The sequence below is a fragment of the Seriola aureovittata genome, chromosome 16 (genome assembly GCF_021018895.1).
Source record: "Seriola aureovittata isolate HTS-2021-v1 ecotype China chromosome 16, ASM2101889v1, whole genome shotgun sequence".
Lineage (NCBI taxonomy): Eukaryota > Metazoa > Chordata > Actinopteri > Carangiformes > Carangidae > Seriola > Seriola aureovittata.
In genome coordinates, this window is record NC_079379.1 from 1,899,067 (window position 1) to 1,921,488 (window position 22,422).

General features: G+C 42.1%; 1 protein-coding gene across 8 annotated transcripts; it reads left to right on the forward strand.

Annotated features, from left to right (window-relative positions):
* The first annotated feature begins 1,625 nt into the window (after window positions 1–1,625).
* atat1 (alpha tubulin acetyltransferase 1) lies at window positions 1,626–22,147 on the forward strand. 8 transcript variants are annotated; one of them, XM_056398909.1, is made up of 13 exons: window positions 1,626–2,073; window positions 2,378–2,438; window positions 3,828–3,919; window positions 4,216–4,273; window positions 4,442–4,555; window positions 6,456–6,557; window positions 11,479–11,524; window positions 12,002–12,047; window positions 14,389–14,463; window positions 15,175–15,388; window positions 17,683–17,768; window positions 20,159–20,243; window positions 21,338–21,574. In XM_056398909.1, exons 1-13 carry the CDS (start codon window positions 1,982–1,984, stop codon window positions 21,422–21,424), a joined length of 1,158 nt encoding a protein of 385 aa, XP_056254884.1. In that variant the 5' UTR covers window positions 1,626–1,981; the 3' UTR covers window positions 21,425–21,574. The 8 variants fall into 8 exon arrangements, with proteins under 8 accessions (XP_056254884.1, XP_056254883.1, XP_056254885.1 ...); XM_056398908.1 differs by lacking the exon at window positions 20,159–20,243 and having other exon boundaries at window positions 1,627–2,073; window positions 21,338–22,147; XM_056398910.1 differs by lacking the exons at window positions 20,159–20,243; window positions 21,338–21,574 and adding an exon at window positions 18,381–18,405 and having other exon boundaries at window positions 1,631–2,073.
* Window positions 22,148–22,422: the final 275 nt, after the last annotated feature.

A 22,422-nucleotide genomic window follows, 5' to 3' on the forward strand; every position in this document is an offset into this window, starting at 1 on the left:
ATGTACTGAAGTAAAGTATGGAAGATATAACCGTTGAAACACATGATGCTATAAAAATCAACAGACATTGTGTAACTCTTCCTCTGTCAGGATTCAGCATACATTCACCTACAGCACCACCGTGTGGTAGTACTGGTTACTGACAGATGGTGCTCCCAAACATGACACTCATACATATGAACAAAACAGTAAGATGGTTTATTTTCCTTTATACAACAGTTAGTTCCGACTAAGTAACTTGATTGGATGAGAGGCAGAGTGCTGATTGACTACATGTATCACTCCGCTTTACGGGTGTTGTATGAACCGTAAATCAGCGTTACATTAACGGTCGTTATCTATTTTTAGATTGTAACAAACTTGCAAAGATGAAAAATATTTCCAGAAATAACGTTTGAATTAAATGATGTCTGGTCGTTGGAAGAGGGTGAAAGGAAGAAGCCTGGATACTTCAGCGCACACCTCCAGAGTTGCAAGCTAATGTGCAGGACCGGAAAATGTTTATGTGTTGCTTAGCAACAGTCCAGTACAAGTCCCGTTGCGGAACTATTTGTGTTGCTATATACTAATCACAAATAATTAAAAATGACAAAAATGAGAAGGCCGTACAACACTTTGTTTCCAAGAAGCAGATGTTGAGTAAGGGCCAGAGAGTCACAAAACCATCTGAGTAAATTTTCAATATACACAATTGAGGGTTAAGAGGAACCTCATTGCCTATGATAAGATTGTCTGGAGACATTCTTACAATGAAACAAAGAATCTTCATGACTGTTACATTTAGGACAGGTATCAGTGATGTGAGTTAAAATGATGCAACCTAGATAGGATAATGTCTGTATATTGTATTTGTACTGTCTGAGTTTCAGCTAAAGAACATGTCTGATGTTCTTCCTCAGATAAATTCTCTCCTCCAAGCTTGCAGTAAATTGTGTGAAGATTCTTTGCAATTACTTACAAACATACCTGTCCCTAGAGTCTACAAATTTCAAAGTGATATCTTCTAGGCTGGATAGAGGGGTAGGTCTTCAGCTATTATTCTGCCTGGCCAATACTACTTGAATATATTTAAAGAAATATTTTTGCTGGGATACCATATATACCCTTAGGTTCTTCAAATGACATACAACTACTGTAATTACTACAAAACTATAGTTTTCAAAACTATAGTTTTGAAGTAACTCAGTTTTGTTGTGTTTTTTTCTGTTATACTTTGTGTTGTGATTCTATTGAAAGGTGTTTCTAATATTTGTCCACAATATTTACATATCAAATTTCAAAACTATTGGAAATACTTTTACTGAGATAGACTGGCGACCTGTCCAGGGAATGTAAATACAGGGACTGGAACCTCTAACCTAAATCAATATAAACAGACTTGATGTGAAATTTAGTTTATTGTGTAAACAGCCTGACAAAGTTAAACATCAAACCTCCTGCTGCTTTCATTCATTTTACCGTAACACTACGACGAACATGTTCCGGATCAATTGTTGTAAAATTATATGGCAAGTAAAAGTTGGATGACGATGTAATTATTGTCCAATACGGGTTCAGGTTTAAGTCGGAGCCATTTTCAGACATAATTAAATAATCAATTAATCAACGTCACACGGGTTCTCTGGGTACAGTGCAGCTCGGTGCTGTCTCTTTTACAGACATTACGGTTTTTGTTGCCGGGGAGTGACTCTCAACCATAGACACAATGGAGCTGCAGTGACAGTGTAATTAGCGTGCGCCTGTTGTTGTAACTGCTACAGCAGCGTTGCTTAGTGTCAATGTTGAAGTTTTGTTGTCTTCGGACTGGTAGCAGCTAGCTGTTGTTTTTGCGCTAACCGTTCAGCTTGGTGAGTGAGATAGCCCACAGCCCCGTTAGCCAGCCAGCCAGCTAGCTAGCTAAGCACCTGCTGGAACTCTGCTACTGGGGTTCGCTGCTAGATCTTAGCATATAGCTGTCGAGCTAATCAGGCTGAGTGCTATTATGGAGTTTCCTTTTGATATTAACCAGTTATTCACCGAGAGGGTCTCGATCTTGGACCAGACTCTTGTTGCAGGTCGTAAATCAGCAGGAAGGTAAGTTAGACGATGTGATTCCTTTTCTCTTTGTTGTTAGCATGTTACAGTGCACTTACCAACATAGAGTACCTTGTCTGGATCCCCTTTATACAGAGAATGTAACACCAAACTCCATCCAGAAATCTGCCAATTAAAGCGGTCCCTTATGTAAATGTGCACAAGTAAAATACAATTCAAATGTTGCTTTGGTGAATCCTTTGCTGTGTCTTCACATTTTTTGCTCCCTGCTGTTTGACAGTGATGCCTAATTGAGCCACTCCTTGTTTCATCAAATTTCATGCTACTGTGTTAATCCTTGCAGGCCAGATCTTCAAGCCCATATAGCCACAGTTATTGATGAACTTGGGAGAGCCTCAGCAAAGGTGGGTTTCTGGAGGTGTGGGAGTTATTCGTATGATTTAATGTTTTCTATTTGTTTGTGCAAACTTATTGTAGACCACCACCACTTTCTACTTCTGTGACTATTCTTATATATACCTATAAGAATAGTCACTGAGTCAGTGACTATTCTAAAAGGTATATATGATAATAGTCACTGAGTCAGTGACCACAGAAGTAGAAAGTGGTGGTGGTTTACAAAGATATGGATCAAAGGTGATCTGGTCAGATGAGCTCTTCACAGTGTTCTCCACAGGTGGGAAAGGTCATGTGTAGCATACAGCAAGAGAACTGTACAGGCCTGAATGCTGGACCCCTATGGTGAGGGGTGGGGGCTGGCATGGCTTGGAGGGTCACTGCAAATCAATATGAAGTTGTTCTGAATGATCACCTTTATCCTATGAAGCATCTCTATCCTGATGAGAGGGGTCTCCTCCAGGATGACAGTGTCCCCATCCACAGGTCACGAGTGGTCAGTGATGGTCTTATGAGAATGATGTGAATCATATGCTATGACCTTCACAGTCATCATATCTCAGTGCAGGGGAACTATGGGAGATTTTGGAGTAACGTGTTAAAACACCATTTGAGGGAATATCTTTAAGAAGAATGGTGTTGATCCTCCAGTAGAGTTCATAGACTTGGAGCAGTGAAGCTGTTTTGAAGACACATGGAGGAACAACACCTGCCTGAGACACTTCAAATTGGTGTCGCCTTTAATTTATCTTGATTTGTTGAGGTGCTATTGCAAGAATTAATTTTGATGCTTAATTTTGATGTTGGTCTTGTGTCTGAAAGCTGAAAAAGTTTTGGTACCTGCTTTGCTACAAATATGAAACACTAAATGTCACCGTCACCCATAACGGTTTAGGCTCTGTTAGAACAGACCAAAATAGCAAAATTAAACTTCTGGCTCAACATATGCCTGGGTCCTCAGCCCGAGTCTGGCCCATACACTTCCACATCTGGGCAGATTCTGGCTGTTATCCTCCAGTATTGTCTGACAGCTGGAAGGGTTTCTGTGTGTGCGCCAGAATTGGTCCAAATGTGGACGTAACATCTCACAATCATGCTGTAAATGGGCCAGAATTGGGCCGTGAAACTGGGTGTATTCTGAGCCAGAAGAAAACAAACATATAGCCCTAGTATGGACTGGATTTATTTTGCTGTGTGGGTAAGTTTGTTTTTACTGCTCTCATTACCTCATTTTGAGCAGCAAGCAGCTGCTTAATTTTGGTGTTGATGTTGTGTGTAAAAGCACTGTTTTGATACGTGCACTAATGTTGAAAATGTTCAAACGATACCCAGCCTTTTGTGATAGTTCTGTTTCTACTTATGGACTCATCGGCAGTGTGCTTGGTTGCTCTCCACAGGCCCAACAGCTCACAGCACCTATAACCAGTGCTTCCAAGCTGCAGTCCCAGAAGCATCAGCTCTACCTGCTGAAGGATGGAGAGAGAAACGGGTACATATCACATCCTTCCCACTCACACACACACTTTCCACTGTTTGTCTCTGGACTGGCTGGGCTCTTCAGGCAGCCCTGCTCAGTTCACCAGTGTTGAGTCATACTGTGGTCACAATGCATGTACTGTAATGTTGAGACATACAGGACACTGTTTAATGCTCATGGCAGCAGTTCACCTCAAATCACCCAAATGGAAAACAAGGTTGATGAGTGAAAAGTCAGTCAGAGCACAAAGTCTTACTCAATGCACTTCACTCTACAAACTCACTGCCCCTCCTCTCTCTTAATTACAGAGGACGTGGTGTTGTTGTGGGATTTCTCAAGGTCGGCTACAAGAAGTTATTTCTGCTTGTGAGTCACCTATTTTTTTTAATTTTTTTAATGGGCTTCTTTTTTTTTTTTTTTTTCAAACTTCTGTCTTTGCAGGCCAGCTATAATTCTGCATGTTTCACTAATTTTATATTTATTTGAACCTCCTTTATCAGCTGTACAGGTGTGCTTGTTGTTTTACCTCCACAGGACCGACAGGGTGTGCACGTCGAGGCGGAGCCGTTGTGTGTTTTGGATTTCTACATAGCAGAGAACTTGCAGCGACATGGCTACGGATTGGAGCTGTTTGATTTCGTGTTGCAGGTGAAGCCTTCCTCTCTCAGGGGCAAATTACTACAGACCAGACTCAGTGTAGTGGAGGGTGTTATTACAGTCACCTCTTTCCAGGCTCCTCAGTTCAACAACATCAACAGCTTGATCGCTTGCCAAGACAAATGTGATGAAACATTTTTGCTGTGACTGCATTCATGCATGATGAGGTTGCAAAAGGAGGCTGACCTGTGTGAAAGCTTTACAGCCTGACCCATACTGATATCAGTATTTTAATAGTTTATAAAACTATGTGCATGTGTTGATCAGGCCAATTTATCTGTCTCCAGTGTTCCTCTACATAGAAAAACCCTCTGGGTCTCAGGGATAATTTCACAGTATTTTAGGTTGATATTATCCATTTGAATTAGAGATGAAACGGTATAAAAATTTAATATCACAATTATAGTGACCAAAATTTTCACGGTTATCAATATTATTGCGGTATTGTTAAAATGTGCTGAAGTTTTTCAAAAAGTAATAACACACAACTTGAAATCAGTTCACCAAGTGAATGTATGTACCTAAACATTGAAATAATACATCTGTGTCTCAGATGAGGACAAGGGACCAGTAGCAGCACTAGGTCTGCCTGCTGCATGCTCACTCTGTAAACAAGGGAAAAGCAAATGTCTTATTATTATTGTTATTATTTTCCATGCTGTGATGTCTTTCAGAGCACAGACACTGTAAACACACCTGTCACCTGTCCAGCATGGTGCTGTTAAACCAGAAACGCTGCAGCTACACTGCTCAGGGATGAAAGAGTGAGCTGCAGCCCCGAGATAAGTTTGAAAACACACAATCTCAGATCAAAGTGTCTCACACGGAGGCTCCGACACTGACAGGAGCACCAACCCAGTTTTATCCACTTTGTATGGCAGCTAGTAGATCACTCTTTCTCTGCTGTATCTGTGTGTGCGCTCTGTGGATCGTGTGACATCGATCCGAACAGAAAGGCAAACTCAGCTGTAAAAGTAGTTGCCTTTTTAAGTGGGTTTACCCACGTTTGGGGAAAAAAAACTCTTACACCCACTAACTTTAGTGTGAAAAGGTTATGGAAGGGTGAAAACCCTTCCGAGGAGCTGTCCCTGCCTTCTGCCATGTTATATTGACTGACACAAAACAAACCCACTTTGCTTGCTGCGCATGTGTCTGCGAGACTGTTGCTGGCTGATGCGGTATAGAACCTAACATGAGTTAAATTAACCACTGGAATCGACCATGGTTATAGTGACAATTAAAATTTAAACAGTGATACTAACCGTCTGGCATTTCAAGCGTGAAACCAGTAACTGTTTCATCTCTACTTCATGTCTGACACATCATGATTTAGTTTTCCTAGTTTTTTAGTTTTTTCAACATTCTAGTTCAACACATTTAAAGGCTAAAGTAGCTGCTCCACGTGACCACAGTCAAAGGCAGGTTGAGAACCTTCTGGTATAGAGAGAGGAATAATGGCGCACACCTTGTGAATTCAGATGAAGCACTTATGATCTGGGAAATGAGGGAAACTCTCAGCATCACCTCACTGGTCAGCCTCCTGTTTGTATCCATATTACAAATGACCAAACACTAATCAGCAACTACATGTTGGGTGTTCAGTGAAACACAGTAATGCACCAGCTGTACAGAGGTGTGAAAGTTCCCGTCTTTTGTCCTGATAATTCAACCCAAGTTTCCTGTCCTTCTAGTGCTCCAGCTGTCAGTCACCTTCATTTATGATTCTGACAGAGAACGGGGTTTCAGGAATCCTGGTTGTCTGAAATAGTGAATTTCACAGCTGGATTGTTGAAAAATGTACCAGTGTAGCGTATAAGTGCCGATGATGCCGACGGTTCATTTTCATGTGCTGTTTATCAGTGGTTGCATGTTTTCTCTTTTTCTGCTGTAGCACAAGAATTTAGAGCCGGTGCTGATGGCGTATGACAGACCCTCTCCCAAACTCCTGTCTTTCCTGGCGAAGCACTACTGCCTGACACAAAGTGTTCCACAGGTACAGTCTCCACTCTCCTATCATGCTATCAGTGTGTGAATGGTTAATTCTCTCCTATCTACTGCACACTGTACTAAAACAAGTCTGTCCAACTTCCACTTCTACAGATGACGTCTCTTTAATATATTCATATATTTCCTCTGGGGCTCTGGTGACACAGAGAAAATGACACACGCTTTAATCTGACAGTGTGAAAATCTTTTCTTTCATGTGACTTTCAGTGTGATTGCTCCACTTAATACAGTTATATATAGACACTGCCATCCCCCGCCTCTTTCCTTCAGTTTTGGCTGTTTGGAAGTAGATCTGTCACTGTGAGTGTTTAAAGTTTCTCTCCAGACATGTTTTCAAACTATGATCCATATTTTGTTGAACATAGTTTTCACACATAAAAAGTGGAGAAAAAAAACAAAAAAACTGGTGCTCAAGCTCATCTACACAGTGTTAGTGGTTGTGCCAATGCTGACTCTCTCTCTCTGTACTGAAAAGGTTTCAGGTTTATTTAGCCCTGACTTAGCTCCCGATGTTAGAGCAATGTGAGCACAACTTACCAACATAAATTATTATTATTAACAACAATGAGCTAATGGACACATGAATTTCCCCTAGGGGATAAATCAAGTATCTATGTATCTATCCATTTATCCATCCATCCATCTATCTAAATAGATGTCCATTAGACAAAAGCTTCAAACATTCAACAAGACACCGTGGTTTGACCTGGTGTGATCTCACATTCTTGTGAATAAGATATGTCAGGAACGGCCCGAGGGAATTTAATTACACCTGCCACAAACATTCACTTGGGCTCAAGGATGAACTGATGAGAATTTGGTGGTCAAAGGTCACTGTGACCTCACCAAACACGTTTTTGACCATTTTTCATACATCACAATTTAACACAAATGACAAGTTGAAAGTCTTCAGACCTTTTACTTTGCTCACATCATGTTACAGCTTTACGCTAAAATCATTTAAATCCATTTTTCCCTCATTAGTCGTCACTCAGTTCTCCATGACGACAAAGAGAAAACAGACTTTTAGACATTTTTGCAAATTTATTAAAAAGTAAAATTGAAATATCACATTGACATAAGTATTCAGACACTTTACTCAAGACTTAGTTGAAGCAGTGATTACAGCCTCCAGTCTTTTTGGCTCTGATGTCTCAAGCTTTGCACATCTGGATGGTGACAGTCGGTGTACAGACAGTTTCAGGTCTCTCCAGATGTTGGACTGGGTTCAGGTCAGGACTCTGGCTGGTCCACTCAGGGACATTCACAGAGTTGTCTCTCAGCCTCTCCTGTGTTGTCCTGGCTGTGAGCTTGAAGTCATTGTCCTGTTGGAAGGTGAACCTTCAGCCCAGTCTCAGGTCCTGAACTCTGGACCAGGTTTTCATTAAGGATCTCTCTGTACTCTGTTCAGTCCCACTGTCCCCCCCGCAGCCTGATGCTGCCTCCACCATGCTTCACTGTTTGGATGGTGTTGTTCAGGTGATGAGTGGTGCCTGGTTTCCTCCAGACCTGACTCTCAGAGCTGACACCAAACACTTCAGCCCTGGTTTAATTAGACCAGAGAATGTGGTTTCTCTCAGTCTCAGAGTCCTTTAGCTGCTTCTCTACAAACTGTCCCTGAGGAGAGGCTTCGTCTGGACTCTCAGACAGCCTCAACACAACCCTGTCTCTGAGCTCTGCAGCAGTTCCTTCCTCTGCATGGTTTCTACTCTGATCTGCATTGTCAGCTGTGAGACCTGATATAGACAGGCGTGTGCCTTTCTACATCATGTCCAATCAGCCTAGCACAGATGGACTCCAGTCAAGGTGGAGAAACTTTTCAGATGGTCCAGAGAAATTAGTGAAACCTGAGCTAGAGTCAAGAGTCTAGTGTCACAGTAAAGTGTCTGAATAAAATTCAGTTTTGGCCTAGTTATTAGTTTTTTTATCAAGCTTTTCATGATTACTGTGATCAAAACACAAACACGTACTAAGTGAAATTGTGAAAGTCTTCAGACTTGTCAGTTTGCTCACGTTATGTTGCAATTGATGAGGGGAATATTTTTCTCATCATTAAGTCTGCAACATAACAAAATGTGAAAGTGGGAAAACTTTCTGAGTGCAGTGTAAATGGGCCAATAAACACTACTAGCTCATTTAGCAGAATTCTCTACATCACTAATATCTAGTACAGTTGGTCTGTAATTAGCCATGAACTGCAAAGGCAGGAACACCAAGGTTGTGATTCTGTTCCTGGAAACCTCATCTTTATGACATAAGATTAACTCTGGGCTCGTTCATTTGCTGCAGGCAGTTGATGCGATCTAGGGCAGAGCTTTCTGTGAGGTGGCAAAAGTGTCACCCTTTTCCTCCTTACCTGGTCAACACTTGCTGCTCGTCCAGAAGAGGTCTGATTAACTCTGTGTGATACTGCCATGTTAATGTGAAGACAGTAAATCGAGCCATAGATAAATTTAAAAAGACAAAACACATCACAACCTAGTGGTGCTTTTTCTTATTCTTTTAAAGAAGTGGCTAAGATTTGAAGTTCATTCTTGACCTTGGAAACAGCTGTTGAGTTTTTGACTTGCAGCCCCTGATTTGTCAGTATCTTGTGCTGTATAGCAAACATTTGGTGTCAATAAAATGGCAAAAAACATAGTCTGCAGAAGAAGATGTGGACTGCTGTTAGCACAGATGTAAACTTGTAAAACTCCTAATTAAAATGATCAGGATCATCCTCTAGGCGGCGTGTAGGTGCTCAGCAAATTTCACCTGCCTGTTACAGTATGAGGTGTTCTATGTGCACACTTGAACATTAGGCTGAAATGTAGAGGAAGGTTCAATGAGTGTTCAAGGGTTCCCATGCATCCTGGAAAACCTGTTAAACAGTTGACCAGTTTTCCAGTCATGGAAAATGAGAGAAAAGTAAAATGACCTGGAAAATATTGTGTTGTCCTGAAAAAGGCAAAGTTATGTTCAGGATCATGTTGACGTTCAAATGGTTGGCTAGTTTATGGACAACAGTATTTTGAATAGGCTGCCATCAGTTTTGCTTGGTAATGCTGTGAATGCACCTAGAAGTCACATCACATTCTTTATATCCTTTAAATGTATGTACAGTAAGTCACTGTTGGCTGCTAACTGTGGTAGTTTTATGAGGTTAATAGGTTAATGTATTCTTCCTAACTTGTTTTAAACTGTTGAATAACGGGTCAGCATGTTTGGTTCAGTTGCTTCCTAGCTTGTTTAGCCTGTAGCTAAAGGTTTAAAGTTTGTGATTCAGCTCTAGCAAAGGTTTCAAATGTGTGTTGGGTGTGAGGACCCACGTCACATAAAAACTATAGATATCCCAAGCTGATCAAAAGGGTCAGTATATCCAGGCATATTTTAATGAATTGGTATTGGCTCAGCATTTTGGCTGTTGGCTGAACTCAACAATTTTTTGTTTATGAAAATGTGTGAATGTGAAAAATATGTGGGCACCCAGGGGCAACTGACTCTGAATTCTGATGTCTAGGTTGTCAAAATATACAGAGTAGGTAAGCTCCAACACTCTTTCTTATTAGCAATGATCACTGTCCAACACATTCAGGTAGCAGCTTCTAACGTTTGACCAGGTTCCTGTCACATTAACTGTCGCCCAGTAGACTCATTTTGATAACCTGTTTAACCTGTTCAGGCCAAAATGGCTCTTGTCAAATACTTGCATACTTGTACTTGTCAAAGATCATTTGTGAGGGAAGAAGCTCCACTACACCACGGTATGATCAAAGTGTTTTTGTAGTTCCAACAGTCAGATTTTAGTGCTACTCTTAGTGCTTACTCTTTAGTGAAACCACCAGCTGATCACCTCATCAGTTTCAGGAGCCACATTCACATAGACTTTAAATAAAGATGGATGTAGCCTCTGTAACGTCACCCACAGGTTTCTGAAGAGCAGTCTTATAGCTCAGAGTGAGCTGCTCTACCGTTGCCATCTTGGCAGTGTCTAAGTCCACCCCTAAGCCTTAATAAAATGTAAACAGGTGACTTATATAAACAGTTGTCATGGAGGAAATTAGCTATAGAGACCAAGACTGTTTTTGTACCACGCCGTAAACATGTTTATTTCTGCTGTAAAGTTGGAGTCAGACTTTAGTGGTCATTAGAGGAACTGCGGTGTTTACTCAAGACCAGCTCAAGTTCAAGGAAAGGTGTAAAAGGGAGTTGGCACAGTGTCTCTGCCAGAAAAGGGGCTACTGTCTGTCCTGTTTTGTGGCAGCTTGCCTTGATCATGTTGATGGCTATGGGAAACTCACTGCTTACCACACCTGTACAACAAGCTCAGTGAATTGTACACTCCCTAAAACAGCCTAACCCCTCCAACTAGAATTACCACCTCATTTGTGTGAAGGTTTGTCATAATTGCTGTGTGAAGTCTCAACTTATAGCTAAAAAGTGTTTTCGGCGGGCACACTGACCTTGACCTTTCACCACAAAAATCTAATCAGTTCATCCTTGAGTCCAAGTGGACGTTTGTGCCAAATTTGAAGGAAGTTCCTTCAACGCAGTGCACAGATGTTGCTCTAACAAAGCCAAAACCACATTTTGTGAGGTCATGTGATCTTGCCCTTTGACCAACAAAATCTAATCAGTTCATTCTTAAGTCCTAGTGAATATTTGTGCCCAATATTCCATGAAGACATTACTGAGTTATCATGTCCACGAGAATGGGATGTATGTATGGATGGACAGACAACCTGAAAATATTATTCCTGTCACCAGCGTAAAAGCATAAAAAGACAGGGGGATTAGGCTGAACACACAAGGTTACAGACACAAACTGAGTGAGTAATACCCTCTGTGTTGTTGTACTTTCTTACCTTCTTCATCAACCTTTTACTAACAGTTTGTGTCATGCTTGTCTTTGTTTTTATTCTGTCCAGGTCAATAACTTCGTGGTGTTTGAGGGCTTCTTCCTCAACAGAGAAGGTAATTTTTTCACTACTCTGACCCTATTGCTGTGGTTTTTGTTGTTGTGAAAGGGATTATGTCTTTGTTTTTCTTCTGTATGATAACATGAGCTAAAAGATGTGGGCAAGTGGGTGGCTTCAGACATGACATCCTTACTTGCTGAACCTGTGATCGGCCAGCGCTCTTGGTATTATTACATCCACCCTAAATCTGCTTTAACTGCTTCTTACCTTTGTTCTGCAGAACTGCTCCACATACTTTTGTGCATATGTTCTTGAGTTCAGTTACATGACATCTTTTGCATGCTACAGCTTCAAAGTGAATTCTTGCTTTTTGCATCACAGCAAATTCATCTTTTTGTTGTGGGAAAAAAAAAAAAAAAAGAACCCACCCTCATTAGAGAGATACAAGTCTGAAGAAAGGGGACTCGACCCCAAAGTACTGATCTGCTTTTATTCCAATTCCAAAATCTTTTGTTTCACCAAACTCTCCCAGGCTCACCCTCCTCTCCTCTGACGGATCAGGGGATGTACAGCTTTTTGTAAGGACTTTTCTCTCTCTTCTTTTCTCATGTGTCCCCAGCATCTTGTACCCCTTCCTTTGTCCCATAATTAGGTCCATGTTATACGTATGATGCTCCTGGTCTCATTTATCTTCTTCCTCTTAATTTTTCAGTCAGTTTCAGTTCCTCTTTCCCATCACATGTATTTATCTACCTACCTTTATAGGTACAATATATATTATGCAGCATATCATATATTCAACCTACTGTCGTAGCTGTCAGAGAGTATCCACAGAGAGCCACAACCTGTAGACCACCTCAAACCCCCACAGACCACTTGACCGACAGGAGAATACCTGCCTGTTTCCTGACCCTCCAGTGTCTCTGAATGTCCGTCAGTTTGTTAAAGTCAATTTAAGGTGCTTTGTGTGACACTCTGCCATCAATAAACCACATTAGTGTAATCACTCTAAACAATAAAACCATTGTTAAGAAGATTGGTAGCCTCTATACCAGTGTCTACACTGCATTTTGTAATGCATGCCATTAGCCTGGATTTTAAAAATTGCACAAAACCGGAACCAGGGTCTGTCTGCAGCTTGCTCCCTACAAAACACAGCCAGTCCAAGGCCATAGGTACAGCTGCAGCCCTGCAGAGACAGGCACACCCACTGTCTCATATTGGTGCTGGAATAGGAGCTTTTTAAATACCACAGTCTGTAAGACAGCATAGAAAAGATGTCATGGTATTCCTTTTGGGGATGCCTGTTTTGAATTTTTTTTCAGACCGATAGCCAACGCTCATTAACTAACCATTAACCATTAACCGACAATATTAGAATGTACTATTTAGAATGGAATACCAATACAAATGTTCTTTTCATAAAATGGGGCTTATTTTTACACGTGCAGAACTGGCATAATAGCCTAGACTCCCTGTGTCGGAAAATATTTTATAACTTAAAATAAATGGCAAATAGTAGCTAAACTTTCTAATGTATAAACAGTTTAACAAAAGGAAAACACATTGAATCCTCCAGTGCAGAGAGCGCTGTAAGGAAAACCTCTTCCTCCGCTCTCGGCTAATTAATGATCAAAAACAGCCAACAGGTGAACAAAACTTAAACTTGTAATTGCATTTTTCAGACCTCAAAATAAAATAAACAGGCCAGGTCTACCTCAGTCCTCAGCATAGTGGACAGCTTGTCTACTGGTGTTTGTTCAGAAATAGCAACATGTCAACATGCTGAGGAGTTAGTCTGGTGCGTAGTCCGATAACTGTGAGACCAGATGCGGAGAATACCCGCTCAGATGGTACCAATGTCCCAGGAATGCAGAGATGGCACCTCATTAGAGTGGCCAGCTTCAGGAAGTGCATCTGATTAGCTTTCCACCGGTCAAGATTATTAGTATCCAATGAGGGGGATTGTCGCTCATATATGTATATTTTTTAATTGTTTAACTGATATTATTAATCAGTCAAAATTCTTATTGTCGGTTAACCGTAAAATGATTAATTATTAACATCCCAAATTCCTTTAGCATTCCTTTAGCATTTAGCAAGCTCAGAGTGAGCTGCTCCACTGTCGCCATCTTGGCAGTGCCTGATATTACTATTGATATTATTTCATAATAATAACACTCATAATAATAATGGTTGTGTTGTACTTGGTGTCTGCTGTACTGCTTGGTACTCTTGGACATGTTTTGTAGTGACTGTAAGCTAGAGAGATCACTTGACCAATGTAGTCAAAGCTTTTAGAGATGCAGTGGAAGAAGATGGTGGAAAAGTTGTTTTTTTTTTTTTAACAAATACAGCGTGTAATGAAGCTAGTGAACGTCTGAGACATGTTGTAAATGTAAGAAACATTGGTACTAACCCCATGGCCCATGTAAGATGGAGGCTGCCAATCATTTTAACCAGAGTTTCATTTATTTTTATCAAAGGCACCACAGTGAATGTGATTAAGACTAAAACAGCATGTTAAGGCTACAAATCCACTTCTTAACAGAATCTGAATACTGGACTCTGGTGATCTTACACTGCTCAAGTGACTGAAGAACAACTATTTCCCACGGCCTGTCTTGTCTTTATGACACATGGTCCAGTTTGATTTTCAGGTTGTGTGAACAGACCTGCTCTGAGCTGTTGAAGATCTCAAGACCAGTATGTAAATTGTGTTTTCGAGTGGATCCTCCCTTTGAGCTTTCACCACCAGTATCCCAACCTTCACCACTAGATAATGTCACAGTCCTGGCAGAGGAAATGCTGTTAAGATATAGTTTGTAGAGGACGGTATGTAGGGCTGTGTTTCAGGAGGGAAGAGACCCTGTCGTGTTCTGTGTTTCTGTTCTGCTCTGAGTGTGTTCTCCTCCACAGCTGCCCAACTGAGAAAGGTTCCCCTAAAAAAGCCGGACGGAGAGATCAAACCCTACTCTATAATGGAGAGAGAAGGTAAACAGTTGTTTTTTTTTTTGTTGTTATTTGCTGCAGTATGAGGAAAATATTCAGATATTTTTGTTTTTCATAAACCTTGCAATTAAATACAGTAATTACTTGTTTAGTTCCTTGTTGGTACATCATTTTTAATTGTAAAGGAGACAAGGCACTGAACTTCATATCTTTACCTGCATTATTGTATGGAGGAAAGGGCAATGGAAGGAGAATACCAGGGAAATGGAACAAGCATGAATGAAATTGCAAATTGTTAGGCAGGTTATTTATTTCTCATTGACGTGTAGTTACTCCACCATCAAGACCTTGGTTTACTGTTTTCTGTGGCTCTTGGGAGTTTTCCAAAGTCTGACAAAAATAACCTACATAATACCATCAGGGTGAATATTTAACAAGCATGGAGGGTTGAACAAAAGACGCTGTAGAGATGCATCAGGATCCAGTGTTTTAAGAGTTAGACCCGTACAAGGGACAAAAAGAGAGAGTGGGAATATTTCAGCCTCTGCTGCTTCAGTTTTACCCTCCTGTCTCTTACCTGTCTGTTCAAGGTCTTCCAGCTTTTTAGCAGTGCATTACTAAATCGCTGGACTAGTTAGTCATTAATAAGATGTGTGTCCACTAATCATCGCCTGTCAGTTGATACTAGACAAAAATAACTGCAGCGTAGGTCACTGATGTCAGCTGATTGCATCTTCTCACTTTCCTGTGCAGTGGTACGTCAGGAGCAGAGGGCTCTTCCCTGGCCATTTGCTCCTCCTCACTCCCCCCAGCGGTCGGTATCCTCCCAGTGCTCGCACTCCCTCAGTGTGGGATCCTCCCCCAGCAGGGTGCCCCTTCGAGCCGCCCCAACGTCTGCCCTTGGGGCCAACAGGGACCAGAGCCCACAGTCCCCTCTCGTAGAGCGCTGCAGGGCAAAACGCAGCAGGTAAGACACAGCACACCTCCAGTCCCTCTGACCTCACGGGTGTTACAGCTTGATCTGTATCTGTACAAGCCTCATGTAACTCTGGGGTGGGATCCGCTCAAGTGGAAATGCAGTCTGTACAGTGTGTTGGCTGGTATTTCACACCAGTCTCATTGTCTCTGCACCATCCTACTGTCACTGAAGTGTTTTCTTAAATCCCCTGAATATTCAGTGGATTCATTTTAGTGTTCAAGGTAGAATTTATTGTTGTTTTCTCTGTACAAAAAAGACCCAGTATACAGGGGAACAGATTAGCATCTCTTCAATGCTCTACTGTACACAGTAATAACAGATATATGTGCAAAAAGAGGACTCTAGCTAAATAAGAGCTCTATTTCTCAGACACTCTAAAGCAAAAACAAAAATGAAAAAACTCTACCCTCACTGGCACTAAAAGACAAACAACACAGGAAGCAGCACCCCTGTTCCTGATGGCACTAACAAACCATACTTTCCTACGTGTGGGTCAAATCAGTTTTGGTTTTCAACTCAGACTTGGCAACAGACACAACGAATGCCTTAATATAAATCTTAACCACAATCCCCACAAAGTTTCAGTGGCACCGAGAGGTACATAGGCAAGCTGTCTAAGGCCAGGAACACGCTGGATGTGTGGTGTGTGTGCGTGGTGGCAGCAGAACAACTTGGTTTTCATTTTGAAGCAAATGTTTACAGGTTAGAGCGACACACTGCGCATGTCACACCTCGCGGCTGAGTCGTGTGATATACAGATTCAGCGTCTGGTCATCATACTGGTCTGATTCATGAAATGCTTTAGAGGAGATTTCAAAATATCCAGATAAATATGATGTATCATGATACAGACTAAACATGCCAAGATATTATTTATAGCCCATATCGCCAAACCCTACTGGAAAATTAGGTGATTGCTACATTCAGTACGATTTATCTTCTGGGGACCAAGACTGTTCAGATTTCATCTGACGGTTTTTATGAGACCATTTCTTTGGAAGGAAGTAGTTCCAATGAAAAGAAGAATAAGTTCCTCTCAGAGTCTACCTCAGGCTTGATTTTGATCTTGTCAGCCTCTGGTGTACTACAGAGAAAAGCTTGGTGCCGACACTGACTCCTCAGTCGTCATGGTCCAAGGCTCGATCAGATCCTGTCTGAGCCCTGAGTGCCTGCATACAAATAAACACAAGTTAAATCACCCATGGATGGCCTCCTGGTCGCCCCGGGTCACTGGGCTTTAGTCATTGCGCTGCTCCATGTGATACCTGCTTGCGTGTGCTGTGATTTATCGATGTTGAAATGCTGTATGTGTTACTTTGAACAGCCGTTGCAAATGAGGTGTTGTGGCTGCACAGTGGGGGGGGGGCCTTACAGTGTGCAGAGGGCCGGTCTCAGTGCCAGTTCTGCCCCACTTGGCAGATCCATGCTACATTCCTCTCATTAGTCTCTTATTGTGTGAAGCACAAAGACTCTTGCTCTCTCCTGTTATTTGTTCTGCTCAGCCACAGCTTTCTAAACACTGTCTCTTTCTCTCTCTTTCCCTTCCCTTCATTTTTTTTGTTCACCATTCCACCCCACTGATCTTCTTCTGCCCCTGTGATGAATGCTCTGTCTCTTCTTTTCACTGTCATCATCAACTGCTAATACAGTTCCCTCAATAGATCCCAACTGGGCTTCCATTGACCTGCCTCTAACTGGCACCATTGACTTTTCCCTTTAAAGGAGTGGCTGTGGTGTCTTAGTTTGACAGAGCCTGTCTCTGTGACGTGGAGAACGGGAGTCGGCTGTTGTTACAATGATTATTTGGCTCAGACAAGGCGAGGCTCCTTCAAGCCTTTTTAAAACGTGACAGCTCTGTCTAATCTGCTTTGCCTTTTTTTAGAACCAATTAAAACATGTGCCACAAAACTGCAAATGTGAGGTCGCTTTTTGTCACACAACTGTCACACAAATACATTAGTGTTAACCAAACAAACTGGTTGGTATAAGATAAGGCTGCACATTCTGTTCCAGAGTCTTATTTCCATTCTGTGGCTTTTTATTTCTCATGTTTGGTTTTATAGAAACACCCTGTATGTTTTTTTTTCTCTTTTGTTCTAATTTGTAATTATGTCCTTTTTTTCCTTTGTTCTTTCTTTTCTCACTGTTGTCTTACCTGACTGTCCTTTGGCTTGCACTTCCATCCCTCCTTGTACTCCTGTCCTCTCTCTGTTTCACCCTGCTCTGTGTTTTTTCGGTTTTCTTCTCATCCTCCTTGCTGGTTGTTGCCATCTCTCTGGTAGCCAACAGGGTCTAGTTGCCAGATGCAGCCTGTACAGTCGGCACCTGGACAGCAGAGCTGTTGGACTGCTGGACTCACACCTGCTAGGTAAGGTTCAGTGGTCTCGTTGAAAATGATGCTTGATTACATGCTGACGGTGGATCACCTGTACACACTGTCCTCAGATACTCTCCAGATGTTCAAAGGATGATGTTAATAAAGTGTGTGCAGATGTTTGACAGTGTGCAGGACATTTTAATACGACTTTACTGTGTGCAAGAACTTTGGCATAATTATTATCTGTTGGAATTTATTTGGACGACAAAATAATCTTAACTCAACAACCACTTACTAGCTTTGTTGGAGCTTTCAGACACCTACCAGTCTTCTTCAGGCATCTTCAGTTATGGGAACATCAGTCACATCATAACAAGTGGTCGTACATGCCACCTGAGGAAGACTGAGATGTGGTAGAAAGCTCCAGAAATGGGAGTGAGTGGACCTTGAGTTAATTTAACAAAGACAGCAGCTTTAACATACCGACTTTCAAACCAGCCGAAGTCTAACTATCCATTTATTATTTATTATTATTTTTTATTTCATCATGCTTCTATGGTTACAGTCATGATGTAACGTAAGTCTCGACTGCGCCCATCAGCCTGGATTGATTTAAAGAAATAGTTCACTCTATAATGGAACTGTCACCGTCCACTCTTACAGAGTCAGCTGATGTTGTTTGGAGTGGCTGACCTGGGGTAAATCCGTCTTCTCGTGCCCGTGTATTTCCTTGTGTCCTGTTCTTACACTTCCCTCCCACCCATGTCAGTGCTGACGGATTATTTCTAACATCGACCTGTACAAAGAACCTGTGTAGGTCAGAATGAGTGTTGACCCCGGCACGTCTATTTAAAACTAATATCCTGAATGAATGCTGATAAAGCATGACCCAGTGCTGAAGTGGTTGCAGCATATTAAACAGCTGTCATGTGGTAATATACTTATGTAAATAAACTCCGTTAAACTCCTGTTCCTGCATGTGGATCCCACAGTATCCCTGATCCAACTCTGACAGCTAAACACGGATCTGTTCAATACATATTGTATATAGATTTATATTTTCATGGCATCGCAAAATATTGAAGATAGCATCAAATACACTCAGTGAGCACTTTATTAGGAACAGCACACTAACGCTGGGTAGGTCCTCAGTTCTTCATGCCATAGATCCTCCAGATGTTGAAACTTTCCTCTGAGACTCTGCACCATGTTGACATGATGCATCACATCATTGCTGCTGATCTGTCAGCTGTACATTAGTGCTGCCAATCTCTTGTTCTACTGCTAAGGTTCACTGAACTCACTGTCATGTTGATGAAAGCAGTTTGTGACATGGAGCATGATCCTACTGGAAGGAGCCATTAGAAGATGGTGAACTGTGGTCATGAAGGATGAACATGTTCAGCAACAATACTCAGATAGACTGAGACATTCAGACCATGATTTATTGGTATTAAGAAGAAAACATTCCCCACACCATCACACCACCACCACCAGCCTGGACTGTTGACACCAGGCAGGTTGGTCCATGGATTCAGACTCTGACTCTACCATCTGCTGCCTCAGCACAAATCCAGATCCATCAGACCAGGTCTTCAACTGTCCAGTGTTGGTGAGTCTGTGTCCACTGCAGCCTCGGGTTTCTGGTCTGGGTGACAGGAAGTGGAACCTGACGTGGTCTCTGCTGTTGAAGGTTGGACGTGCTTTTCACTCTGAAGCTTTTCTGCTCAGCACAGTTGTAAAAGAGTGGTTATCTGAGTGACTGTAGTCTTTCTGTCAGCTCCAACCAGTCTGTCCGTTCTCCTCTGACCTCTGACCTCTCTCATCGACACAGAGATGCTGCTCACTGGATGCTTTTTTTGTTGCTCCACTCTGAGTAAAAACTCTAGAGACTGAGTGTGAAAATCCAGGAGATCAGCAGTTTGAGAAACACTCAGACCAACAATCATGTCACAGTCAAAGTCACTGAGATCATGTTTCTCCTCATTAACTGCAGCTCCTCACCTGGATCTGCAGGAGGTTATACAATAAACTGCTGCCATGTGACTGGATAATTAGGTGATTGTCAAATAAACAGGTGATCAGGTGTTCCTAATAAAGTGCTTGGTGAGTGTGTTTGTGTTTATAGTCAAACAACTGTTTGCTCAGTCAGCTTAACAAGTCCAGTATTAGCCTCATTATCTCAAAAAGTTTCCTTGATGACAGTGTGTGTAAAGTATAAATTACAAGACATTCATTTTTGGGTGAACTATCTCTTTAATGAGTTGTCATAATCAGATATTGCTTAATACTAACCTGTGTTTTTTGAGTGGAAATTTAAAGATGCTGAACGTTGCCATTAAACCTTCCCTGGGTGAATTGCACATTACTAGAGTCAGGTGCAGTACAGCCAGGCAGCTCTGCTCTCCTTCCTCATGTGTTAGTACCTTGTGCCTCCTCAGGTATGAGACCAGTGGTGGATCAGTCATACGCACTGGGATACACAGACACACACAGGTTGGCCAGTATTCACACACCACTAAGCAGGTATTTACACTACTGCACTAGACGTTTAACTGTTCATTGTCAGGGAGGTTAACAAGCATGACAGCGAACGAGGCGGTTCACAGCGACTCACCCTACGTGCAGACATCTGTGGCCCAAACGCATAAACTGCTTAACCTCCTAGGACCTGGCGTCCACATATGTGGATCTCACATTTTGGGTTCTCTAGACCACAATACTAACTTTTTCTCAACAAGGGCCTGGTGACCACATATGAGGATATTATACTGCCACTCAGTAATCGAAATTTAAAACTAATGTCCTCATATGTGGACATCATTTTTCTCAGGTCCCAATCAGCCTAAATAGCAAAGAGAAATTAAAAATGCACGCCATGCAAGAGTTCGGGTCTTAGGAGGTTAAAGGAGCCTGTCCTCACCAGAAACTGGTCGTCTGGTCAGAAACTTAAAGTCGGAATTATGGTTCTATGATACATGTAAATAGGACTGTAGCATGCTGTGAGTAACCATAGGTTGTAGAGGCTCACACAGGAGGTGACATATGCACTTAAGTAACTATGACCAACAATCAAACACACATGCTCCTGGTGACACCTGTGAATGTTTAGTCAAACACAGACACGCCCACTCAGCTGCTGTCACTCAAAAACTGACGCCTCCAGCCGCTGTCAGTCAAATACAGACACGCCCACCCAGCTGCCGTCAGTCAAACAGATCCGCCTCTCCAGCTGCTGTCACCCAAAAACTGATGCCTCCAGCTGCTGTCAGTTAAACTCAGACATGCCCCTTCAGACTGGCTGAGAGGCAAAGGAGTATTTTTGATATTTTTTTAACTTGCTTTTTAATTATATACTATTATACAATTTAATAATAGATGTGATGCAGCTGGACCAAAACCAAACCACAACTTAACCATTAAGGTGGTTGTTCAAAACAAAACGTTACTATCTAATGACCAGTTCTGTCAGTCAGGAGGACTGGAGTTGAGAGTTGTCAGTCACATATGTCTACACTTTGGGTGATTATGCACCACATTTTATTTGAACTTTTAGGCGACATGTTTGTACCTTCATCCTTATCCTTCTTCCTCTGAGCCTGTACTCTCCCCTCTGCCAGGTTCCAGCCTCCCTCATCCAAGAAGGATGGCCTCTGCAGCGAGACCTCCTTAAACAGCAGAGAGACACAGCTGGATACAGATGCTGAGGAGACCAGTGCGTCGGACAGTCCGCAGGGTCCAGCAGGGGGCGTGTTATTAAACCATAGACACCTGTTGGAGAAGGAAAGCGACAGGAGCCTGCGAGGCTGGTCGTGGACTGTAGGAGAGCACTGCTACACCGCCCAGTGGGTGAAGCAGAAGCAGGAATATAGGAGCACCCGGCCCTGGTGACCGGGAGCCGGTTCTGTGACGTTCGTTCAAAGTTACACTTTGTTTAAATGTTTCTGCAAAAAATTGAAGCTTGGCCAAGTGCGGAAAGCTTTCATTTTTTAATCTTTGCTCAAGGGCCCAATCTCTGCTCTGGATACATGCACTCCCAGTGTTGGTGGTTTTCTGTCTGGAGTATTGTGAGTTCTGTCTTGGCTGGTCTCCAAGATGAGTCAACCATTTCCTCGCTATTAGTTGACTAAACTGATGCTAGGAACCAAATATGGAGTGATTTCACTACAAAAGCCAACAGCCAAACCACGAGCACAAGTTGGTCTGAAGCTACATTAAAGCAGCAGCATGGAAGAAGGAGGAGCAGTGACTTCTGCTGGCGGCTTAAGGTTCCATGATACATCCAGTAGCTCCTGTGAGACAATGCCAGTCAGAGGGGTGAATTACAGCTGAGAACAAAATGCCGTGTAAAGATTTCTGAACTTATCCCAAACTGACCCAGAGTCTGAAACAAAAACATTTATTAAAGCACTTAGTTTGCTTTAAACCAAGAGCTTGTCACTGTCTTGACAGGGGGAGTGGCTGTGTCGTCTGTTACAAGTAGTACTGGTAGAATTTTTATTTTTATTTCATATTTTTGAGATCTGGTGGATTTAATGCTGGCGACGCCTTGTGGCTGTAGCAGCTATTAAATGACCAAGACATATGCCGAACGCCTTGATTAGCAACAGAATAAAAGGGTGCACCCCACCGAGCTCGGCTAAGGCTCTGTTCGGAGCTGGTATTAAAAGTTAGGTCTAAGTTCAGGTGTTGAGAAGCATCTTAG

What these genes read in the sequence shown, in the direction of transcription:
- atat1 (XM_056398907.1), top strand. Translation starts at nt 1,982, where the DNA reads ATGGAGTTTCCTTTTGATATTAACCAGTTATTCACCGAGAGGGTCTCG. An exon ending in TTGGGAGAGCCTCAGCAAAG is followed by an intron (nt 2,439 to 3,827) that starts GTGGGTTTCTGG and finishes TGCTCTCCACAG; the next exon opens with GCCCAACAGCTCACAGCACC. An exon ending in TGCAGGGCAAAACGCAGCAG is followed by an intron (nt 15,389 to 17,682) that starts GTAAGACACAGC and finishes TCTCTCTGGTAG; the next exon opens with CCAACAGGGTCTAGTTGCCA.